Source organism: Gymnogyps californianus, chromosome 15 (genome assembly GCF_018139145.2).
Source record: "Gymnogyps californianus isolate 813 chromosome 15, ASM1813914v2, whole genome shotgun sequence".
NCBI lineage: Eukaryota > Metazoa > Chordata > Aves > Accipitriformes > Cathartidae > Gymnogyps > Gymnogyps californianus.
Genome location: NC_059485.1, coordinates 18,034,596 through 18,044,323, shown reverse-complemented (window position 1 = coordinate 18,044,323; position 9,728 = coordinate 18,034,596). Strand labels below are relative to the sequence as shown.

The 9,728-nt window shown below is 61.6% G+C and overlaps 2 protein-coding genes across 2 annotated transcripts; one reads left to right on the top strand and one right to left on the bottom strand.

Annotated features, from left to right (window-relative positions):
* Positions 1 to 1,304: 1,304 nt before the first annotated feature.
* Positions 1,305 to 5,417, top strand: NUBP2 (NUBP iron-sulfur cluster assembly factor 2, cytosolic). The gene is made up of 7 exons (XM_050906212.1): positions 1,305 to 1,314; positions 1,517 to 1,722; positions 2,435 to 2,633; positions 2,979 to 3,133; positions 3,339 to 3,449; positions 3,782 to 3,851; positions 4,457 to 5,417. The coding sequence occupies exons 1-7, from the start codon at positions 1,305 to 1,307 to the stop codon at positions 4,600 to 4,602; spliced, it is 897 nt and encodes a 298-aa protein (XP_050762169.1). The 3' UTR covers positions 4,603 to 5,417.
* Positions 5,418 to 6,983: 1,566 nt separating this feature from the next.
* Positions 6,984 to 9,440, bottom strand: IGFALS (insulin like growth factor binding protein acid labile subunit). Its single transcript, XM_050906078.1, has 2 exons — positions 9,425 to 9,440; positions 6,984 to 8,797 (listed from the first exon to the last, which is right to left on the bottom strand). The coding sequence occupies exons 1-2, from the start codon at positions 9,438 to 9,440 to the stop codon at positions 6,984 to 6,986; spliced, it is 1,830 nt and encodes a 609-aa protein (XP_050762035.1).
* Positions 9,441 to 9,728: the final 288 nt, after the last annotated feature.

The window sequence follows — 9,728 nt, the reverse complement described above, 5'->3', positions numbered from 1 at the left end:
GGTGCCTGAGGGGAGCCCGGCGCCACTGGCTGCGCTGTGCGTCAATCCTCGAGGAGTCGCGCCGTTGGGAGGGCGAGCGCGCGTGGCGGAGGGAAAGCGCTAAGTCCATTGGCTGGCGGAGGGGGAGTCAGAGGGTTGGGTTGGCTGTGAAGCCTTGGGGGGGCGGGCTCCCGGTGAGAGCGCGGCTGGCGATTTGGGACGGCGCCTGCCAGTCTGGGGGGGTGGGGCTTTAACCCGGCGGAAGGCGGAAGCGGGCGGTGCTGGGCAGCAGCATGGAGGAGTCGGCGGCAGCGGGTGAGCGGCGATGGGGCCGCGGCCGGGCGGTTCCCCGGGGCGGTTCCTCGGGGCGGCCGGGCCGGAACCAGCCTTCCGTGGGGAGGGGGGATCCCGGGGTGGCTGGGCCTGGCGAGGGGCCCCAGCCCACCTCGCGGGGGACGTCCCGCCCGGGATGACCGGGCCTGGCGGTGGGGTCGGGCCCGGCTTCTGGGGAGTTCCGGGGTGACCGGGCCTGGCCGGTTGCCGTGGTGATAGGGCCTGGCTCCTGGTGAGGGGAGCTCTGTGGTGCTCGGACCGGGCCGGGGCCCCGAGGCGGTGGGGCCCGGTTACCGGGGGATGGCGCTGGGCCTTGCCGGAGGCCCGGGCCTGGCTCCCGCTGGGGGAAGCGCCGAGTAACCGAGCCTGTCGCGGGGCTGCCGGTGTCACCGGGCCGGTATCCTAGGAGCACCTCGCTGCGAGGCTCCGTCTCCACCCTCATCCCCGGCCCCTCTTCTTCCCCCCCCCCTCCCCGTTCTCGGGGCCGAGCGCCGTTACCGTCGGTGGAGGTGCGGATGAGGTCTGCCATGGTGCGTGCGGGCTCCATCCCGCCGGTGCCGGTCCCGGTGCCGATGTGATGCCGGAGCGGCGCGGGGGCGGGCCGGGCCTGGCACGGTGAGTCAGTGGCCGGTGGTGACGGGACGCCCGGGAACGCGGGCCCGGGTGGGTGGGTGGCGTTTGCTCGGTTGCGGCTGGAGCGCATGTTCCGACCCTCTGCCATCTGTGCAGCCCCGGGCCGGGGAAACCGGCCCCGAGCGTTCCCCGCTCTCGGCTCCACGTTGACGGGACGTGGCGGCTGAGCCCAAAACAGAGACCCGAGCAGCGCTGACAACGCAGCAAGAAACAGCAGGAAGGCTGGAAAGGAGCGTGGGACTGCGGGGAGGCGACTGGTGTGGTGTGGAGGAAGGAAACGCCAAGGGCCTGACCTCACCGACAGCCTCCCGGCTGTTCCCCGAGAGGGCTTGGGCTGAGCCTGGCGTAGGGACAGCGTGATGAGGCCCCGTGGGTGTTTATTGCTTTGCTGCCCGATTGCCGCTTAGGTCATCAGGACAAAGCCTTTGCTCCCCGCAGACTGTTTACTGCCGTTGCTCTTATCGTCCCTTTTCTTTTGGCAAAAGGGCTGTGGCACATCCGCCTCTTCTTTCCCTCTCCCTTACGCCTAAACCAGACTTGTTGGAGCAGTGACAGCCACCGTCACCCTCAGCGGAGACCCGCGGCTCTGCGCTGACCGGTCACGTGCTGCTGTCTTGCATCAGAAGAGACTCTGATGCCTTGTTATCGTTCCTCCCAGAGAGAAGCAACCTGGCCGGGGTGCGGCACATCCTGCTGGTCCTCTCCGGGAAGGGCGGCGTGGGGAAGAGCACCATCTCCACCGAGCTGGCTCTGTCGCTGCGGCACTCCGGGAAGAAAGTGAGCGAGGGTCTGTGGGATGCTGAGCTCTGTTTTCTCCTTCCTGACCTCCAGCTGGGCTGGGTTTTGCTCGTCCTTTATGTACGCGTGTGTCCTGTGTGGGCAGTGTATGGATTCTTTGTGTGATAACACTGTTTGTGATAGCTGCTCAAGTGATTCTTTTTTTCTGTGTTCGCTTGATCCAGCGCAGGTAACTGCAGTTCGTTTCCCTTTCATCCAAAAGACTAAAATCACCCAAGATTTGTTGTTGGTTTTGAAACTGAGGCACTGAGAAATGACTTTGCTGGTTTGTGGTGTAACACACGCTCCCTTTGCGGAGTGATGTGGGTGAGCTGAAGGACAGCGTTACGATGGGGACAAAGGGGAACTGTGGGCATAAGACAGGCTGAATTCCCTGAGGATTCTTTTTTTAAAGGCTCTGTGCAGCCAGTGCCACTTGGATCCTAACAGGAATCTGGCATAAAGACCTCCCCAAAGTGTCTGGAAATACCCAGGAAACCTTCCTTGGAGAGCAGGAGCCGGGGCGGGCAGTCAAACTTTAAAGCAGTTCTTTGTGTTTCAAATCTGGCTGCTGAGCTACAGAGTCTGTTCTGTAAAGTGCTGCGAGCAGGTGAAATTTGGGCGCTGCCTCCCCCCACCCAGGGAAGCAGCACGGCTGGGTGCTGCCGCTGTGCTCAGCCCTGTCTGAAGGGCTCTGCCTCATCGCCCGCAGGTGGGGATCCTGGACGTGGACCTGTGTGGCCCCAGCATACCCCGCATGTTCAGGGTGCAGGACAACGACGTACACCAGTGCGACAGCGGCTGGGTCCCTGTCTTTGTCGACCAAGACAAGAGCATCTCGCTCATGTCCATCGGCTTCCTGCTGGAGAAGCCGGATGATGCCGTGGTGTGGAGAGGACCCAAGAAAAACGGTACAGTTGGGTTGTTTTTTTTGCTGTTGGTGGCCACCTTCCAGTGCTAGGAACCTTCTGTGAACCCTCCTGGAGGTGGTGCTGGCTCCTGCTGAGGGGCCAGGCTTTTCTGGGCAGGTCGTTCCTTGGAGGAACAAGGCTCCTGTTCTGCAGGAGTGGGTTCAGATCCCTCTGATGGGGAAAGCGCAGCGCGTGTTGTGCTGACAGATAGCCCTGCCGTCTCTCCCTGGGCCCTTGTCACCCAGGGTGCCTCCCGACCCCTGTCCCGTCTGGCCCACGGCTCCCAGGGCACCTGCCAAAACCTCTTTGCTTTTTTTTTTTCCCCTGCCCCTTTTATTTCCGTAGCTTTGATCAAACAATTTGTTGCTGACGTGGCCTGGGGGGACCTGGACTTCCTCATCGTGGACACGCCGCCGGGCACGTCTGACGAGCACATCTCCACGGTGGAGGCCTTGCGGCCCTACAAGCCGCTTGGAGCAATCCTGGTCACAACGCCCCAGGTAGGGCTGAACTGGAATTCCTGGGCAGGATTCCGCCTCCGGGCATGGTTTGGAGGGGAATATGCACCCCAGGTGGGTGTTTGCACAGGCCTGTCCGGGGCTGCTTGTTCTACACATCTGCCTCTCATTTGATGCACGCCTGCTCCAGACCCACCGTCAATCTGGACAGACGGACACCCCTAACCTCCGCTGCTCTCCCCTGCAGGCCGTGTCCGTGGGAGACGTGAGGCGAGAGCTGACGTTCTGTAAGAAGATGGGCTTACGAATTCTCGGCATCGTGGAGAACATGAGCGGCTTCGTCTGCCCGCACTGCTCGGTGAGTTGATTGTGACCTCCGCGCTATTGCGGGTTCCCGTTCGTGATGGGGCGTTGTAGGATGCGGTGCCTCGGGTGGAAAAATCGGCAAATGCCACGAGGGCGATGCTGCGAGGCGGGGAGACGAGAAGCTGCCGGCTGCTGCGTGTCGGCTTTGCGAGAAGCCACTGGCTCTGCTTTCCTAAAGAGAGCTGGAGGAGGGCAGGGGCAAAGGCAGTGCCCTGAGGCTGGAAGGAAGAGGGGAGCTGGCTCTCCTCACGTGCAGGCAGCGGCTGCCCTGTCGCAGAGGGCTGTGGGGTTTCTGACTCGCTGCTTTTGCTCTTCCTCCTTCAGGAGTGCACAAACATCTTTTCCAAAGGGGGAGGTGAGGAGCTGGCCAAGCACGCTGGGGTCCCCTTCCTAGGTGAGTGGCCTTTTGAGCAGAGCTCTCTGTGGTTAGAGGTGATGTCCGTGTGGGGCTGTGGGAGTGCTTGAGTGGAGAGACGCAGCATCACAGGGGCAGGCAGCTTGGACTCCCGTCCCTGTGAGCCCCTGGCACCTGGTCAGAGGCGAGGTGTGGTTCTTGCTTTGCTTCTCTGCCATCCAGACGGCTCAAAGCGGGCATCTGGTCCCGCTGGGACAGAGGTGGTGATGATCAGCAGCCTGCTCTGGCTGCTGGCATCGTGGTGACGGAGTAAGCAAGCTTGAAGCTGCACAAGAGCCATCCTGAAATGCCCTGGAGCCTCTCTGAGAAATGGAGGCTGAGGGCTGAACCCCGAGACAGGGCTTGGGATCGGGGGGGTGAGGGTCTCTCATGAAGCACTGTGCTGTGGTGGGGTCTTGGACCCAGAGGAAACAGTTGCAGGTGAGAAGTGGCTCCTGGAGAGCTCAGTGAGGGTAGTGGTTGCTCTCTCTTTCCTACCGCTTCTCCTGGAGATGACTCCGGCAGGGTATTTCTTTAATCCTGACTCCAGGCCTTTGCCTTACAATGAGCGAGCAGTCACTCTCCCCATTCCTCCTATCCCACAGGCTGCGTTCCCCTGGACCCCCAACTCAGCCAGAGCTTGGAAGAAGGCAGAGACTTCATCCAAGAGTTTCCCAAGAGCTCTGCCTTCCCTGCTTTGGTTCACATCACCCAGCAGATCTTGGATGGTACGTCGCAGCGGAGCTCCTGAGGAGGCTGCGGGAGCTGGACTCTTGCCGGCTGAGCCCCCGGCCTGGCCGCACCGCCACCAGCAGCCCGTGCCGGCGGGGAAGGGGGATGCAGAAGCTGTTTAACTATAAAACTGTCTCGGTGGGGGGTGATGGAGGGAGAGGGGAGCACGGCATCGATGCCGCTCACGGCGATCCGAAAAGGGAAATGCTGCTCCATCCCCCCGGATCCGAAGAGACCCTGCGCGCGTGCTCCTGCCCGCACAGCGGCAGCCTGCTTCTTGCCTTCTCGACGTGGCGGTGCTCTGCCCAGATGGTACAGTTGTTCCTAGCAGCGCCTTCTTCCGCAGCCAGCCGTTGTGCGGGCGCTTGCGGAGCTCTAGCTTGCGTCCGTGGCGTCTCGTACGCTGCAGCGCTTCTGGCAATCACCCGATGCAGCTACGGCGGGCAAACACCATCGACTCTTCTTCCCTCAATGAACCCAAACGGCAGCGATCCTCTGGATCGTGGCTCCATGTGCTGCTGCCTTCTACCGCTTTCCTTGCGTGACGGATTATATGGTACTTGGTTCAGTGGCTGGTGAGTTCGTGCTGGTTGCTCCGATGTGGACCCAAGCCAGGCCACCTTGCTCTGAAATCTCAGATCGCTGGTTCCCGATGGGCCGATGAGGGCACGGCACGCGCTTCGCGTGAGAAAATGTCTTTAGGAGGTCTACCACCCGTCTGAGATCTGCATCCTGCTGTGCTGGAAACAAGGCCTTTTTGGTCTGCTGGGGGTTATTGTGACTCAGGAATATTTTTAAAGGTTCCAGGCAGTAAATGCTTTTCTTAAAATCCAAGTCTCTGTGACTTATGTTTTTCCGTGGCTTCAGGCCTCATTGTAGCTGTGAGTCTTGGTATTACGAGTGCTTCACGTACATCTAGGCATTTTCTGCTTTTCCCTGGTTTTCTTGCTGGGGTTCAGCTAAATCTTTCCTCTTCCATACCAGCTTCAACATCCAGCTAGTGCCTTGTCCTGCGGAAAGCTGGCCCTGGCAGTCCTTTGCGGGATGCATTGCCACGGCTGTTCTCCGCACCCCTGCCACGCGTGGGGCTCCTCCGTGTCCCCGGGTGGTTCCTGCCTCACTGCTCCGAGTATCCTGTTCCCTTGAACCTCCTTCCACGGCCCCGGAGCTGCTGCTCCCGTGGGACCTGCCCTCCTCTTGCAGGCTTGAGTTAAGCTGGGGAAGCGAACGAAGTTTGGTGTCCTTGCATCTTATCTCCCTCCCTCCTGGACTCTGAGCCCCTCCTGCCTGCGTGCCCTCTCCACGCTTGAGACTCGCCCTCGCAGTGTTGTTTCGGGGAGACGGGGGGAAATCTCAGATTTCCACTAACTGAACTGGGTTATAGCGGGCAGCCACCGTTTGGAGGAGAGCGGGAGGAGCATCTGTCCCTGCTCCTGCTGCGCCTGCAGCAAGGACTCGCACCTGACCAGGTTTCCCCCCACGTGCAACTTTCCGGGAAAATTTTGTCTGACCTTTGGTCACTTATCTGGGATTTGGAGAGCCGGGCAGCGGCGCTGGAGTCTGACCAGGCTGTTGGCTTTTGCAGGATGGCCGGACACCTCTCGCTCTCTCCCTGGGCACATGCCACCCACCCGGGGCTTGCAGAAAACTTGCTGCAAACTCCTCCAGCAGCCTGGGGAGCCTGCACTCCTTGCCCTGTGTCTGCAAGCCCCGAGGGGCTCCGATAAGAAACCCTGGCTGGGTGCGGCATGTGCTTTGGAAAAAACATACTTACAAGATGGGTTGCGATAGCTCCAAAGGTTTATTTGTCTGCTACGATTTATCAGGTAAGTGACGTGTGCGGTTTTCTGCACCCTGCCTACACCTGCTAGTGCAAGGAATGATTAAAACAAGTCGTCTGCCCCCTTCCCTAAACCTACTGGGGAGCTCCGGGGGGGCTTTTAGGATTTCTCGGCTGCTCCGTGGCAGGAAGATGCTTTGCTTTGTCCCGCTGATGAGTCCTGGCCCTGGCGGGGATGCCCCTCGCCGTGAAGAGGGCTCCAGGCTGGGGGTGCAGCTTTCCCCCATCCCGGAGGCTCAGAGATGTTCGTGTTCCCGATGGGAGCCGGGAGCGACCGTGCTGACCCAGGGGCTGCTATTTAAATATTAAAGGACTGAAATATTTCAGTTTAAAGCCTGGGGAGTCGGTGCCCATCCAGCATCGCCTGGGCACGGCTCTCCCTGCTGGAGCAGCACCGAGATGGGCAGCTGGAGGTGGTGGCAAAGCTGGGCTAATCTGGGGTGACCATAGAGCCAGAGCTCCTGCTGCTGCCCCGGGGAGCCTGGGACAGGGCCAGGGAGGTGGCAGGTGAGGGTCCCCAACTGGGAAGCGGCGTGTCCCCTGGGAGGGGCCAGCGCACCTCAGCAGTGAGCAAAGCTGTCCTCGGTGGTGTCGCGGAGGTCCAGGCCCGCCACGGCCGGGGGATGGAGGCAGGTGAGGTTGTTGTAGGTGTAGACAGGGACGTGGGCATCGTCTCCCTCGGCCACAGACTGCACGAAGCGCGGGACCACCACGGGGTGCTGCAGGGAGAAGTCCCGCAAGCCCTTCAGGGAGCAGTTGCAGTGCCAGTTGTTGCCCCCCAGCCACAGCTGCTCCAGGGCGAAGGAGGCGCAGAGGAAGCCCACCGAGAAGGTCTCCAGCGAGTTATTCCTCAGGCTGAGGTACCGCAGGTTGGCCAGGGGGGAGATGACTGTGTTGTCCAGTGTCTCCAGCTGGTTATGGGAGAGGTCGAGCCAGAAGAGTCTCTGGAGCGGGCTGAAGGTGTCCTGGGAGATCTCCAGGAGCTGGTTGGAGGAGAGGAAGAGGTACTCCAGGTTGCTCAGACCCACGAAGAGCTGGGGCGAGAGGTGGCTCAGCCTGTTGTGCTTCAGGTCGAGCTCCAGGAGCTCGTGCAGTTCGCTGAAGCTTTGGTCTTCGATGACGGAGATGGCGTTGTGCTGCAAGAAGAGCCGCCGCAGGCTGGAGAGGCTGGAGAAGGTGTTCGCCCGGATCCTGCCGAGGCAGCTGTGCTCCAGGTGGAGGCTGTGCAACTTGGTGACCCCCTTGAAGACATAGTCGGGGAGGACCTTGACGCAGTTCGCAGACAAGTGCATCACCGCCATGTTGTACAGCCCCAGGAACGCCCCAACCCTGATGTCTTGTAGCTGGTTGTTGTTGAGGCTGAGGACTTCCAGCTGGCCCAGCCCGTCGAAGGTCCTTTCCACCAGGCTCCGGATCCTGTTGTGCCCCAGCTGCAGCTCCTCCAGGAACTGGAGGTCTTTGAAAGTCCTGGGCCTCAGGCTGGTGATGGAGTTGGTGGACAAGCGTAGGACGTGCAGGCTCAGGAGGCCCAGAAACGTGTCCTCGAACAGCGAGACGAGCCGGTTGTGGGAGAGATCCAGCCACCGGAGGGACTTCATGCCCATGAAGGCGCGGGGTGCGATGGCGTTGATCTGGTTGTGGTTCAGGTACAGCTTCTGTAGCTTCTGCAGCTTGACGAAGATGTTGATCTTGATGCCCTTGAGTGCGTTCCCGCTCAGGTCCAGCTCCTTCAGCTCGGTAAGGCTGCAGAAGAGCTGGTGCTGGAGGTAGGGGAGCTTGTTCCCGGCCAGGATCAGCTCCCTCAAGTTGGGCAAGTCATGGAAGACCTTGTCAGGCAGGACCACGAGTGAGTTCCAGCCCAGGTTCAGATACCAGAGGTTGGAGAGCCCGGCAAAGAGCCCTTCCTCCACCTTACTGAAGTAGTTGTTGTTGAGGCTGAGGGAGACGAGGTTCTGGGTGTGCAGGAAGGTGTGGGGAGCCAAGTGCTTGAGGCGGTTGCGTTCGAGGTGGAGGTGGTAGAGGCTCCGCAGCCCATGGAAGGCATGCTGCTCCACGGCGGCCAGCTGGCTGCTCTGCAGGTCCAGAAAGTCCAGGGCCGAGAGGTTCCTGAAGGCAGCGGCCGGCAGCAGGGTGAAGTTATTGCCGTCCAGCCAAAGGGCTTTGGCGTTGGGGGGCACGTCCTCGGGCAGGTGCGTCAGGTTGCGGGTGCTGCAGAAGACGTTGAGCTCCTCGCTGTAGTCATCAAAACTGCAGGCGCAAGGGCTGGGGCAGCGTGGGGGGTCTACGTCCCCCTGGTCCTTTGGGGTGTCCCCCCCGGGGGGCTGGGAGGCGGTGGCCAGCAGCAGGGTCAGGGGGAGCAGGAGGGTGATGCCTGCTGTGGGGTGCAGAGGAAAGGGGACACTGTCAGCGTGGGGCCGTGGCTGCTCTAGGGGACCCCCCTGCCACCCCCCTGCCGGGTGCCGGCACTGCTGGGGGGGTGGGGGGTGTGTGTGGAGGGGTCAGTCCCAGCCCATTGCACACACTGGGCACTTGCAAGAGGTTTCGGAGGCTGGATCTGCCCTTAGGAGAGGGTGTGGGATTGCCCCCCACTCCTGCCACAGCTCAGACCCCTCGGGTGCGTGGACCCCCAAAATTCATCTCTCTGTGTTGCAGCAGCAGCTTCTCCCTTTCATGGGGAAAGGCCCCCAGCCCCCTCTCCTCCTTCCTCCCCAGCCCCACCCCATTAACTTGCTCTTCCTCGGAGCCGAGGGGTCTGGGTGCCACGGCCTCTGCCTGTCCCTGCAGCTCCCGTCCAGGTTTGGGCTCTGCCCAACGGTGCCTGCAAGCACCCCAGGCAGCACGGGGGCTCCCAAAATGTCTTATTAGCAATGGAGGAGGGGGAAGAAAAGCTAAGGGTGACTTGAGTGCGAAGCCTCAGCAGAGTTTTAGCGTCTCCCCCTCCAAACCCCTGTCCTGCCCGTCCCTCTGGGGCTCAGCGAGCGGGCAGGTTCCCCTGCCTTACCTTTGCCTGCGCTCATGGTGGCGGGCAGGGCAGTGCTCCCTCTCCGCTCTCCGGCCCCGCTGACTGCGCAGGGATGGATGGAGCAACCACCTTGACGCCTGTCCAGCCGTCCGCCCGGCCAGGCTTAACCCCACCGCTGCTGGGACGGGACGCGAGCTGAGCCCCCAGGACAGCGCGGCTGGGGCGAGCATCACCCGGGACGGGCTCCTTGCTTCTCCGCCCCGGTCTGTAACTGCTTTTATTGCAGCTCGGGGAGGTGAGGGATGAAAGGAGGTGCCCAGGAGGACAGGCTGTGGTGGGGATG

Bases quoted from the DNA above. Each gene is read 5' to 3' on its own strand.
- NUBP2 (XM_050906212.1), top strand. The intron at 1,723-2,434 runs GTGAGCGAGGGT...CATCGCCCGCAG, and splicing joins TGCGGCACTCCGGGAAGAAA to GTGGGGATCCTGGACGTGGA. The intron at 2,634-2,978 runs GTACAGTTGGGT...TTATTTCCGTAG, and splicing joins GAGAGGACCCAAGAAAAACG to CTTTGATCAAACAATTTGTT.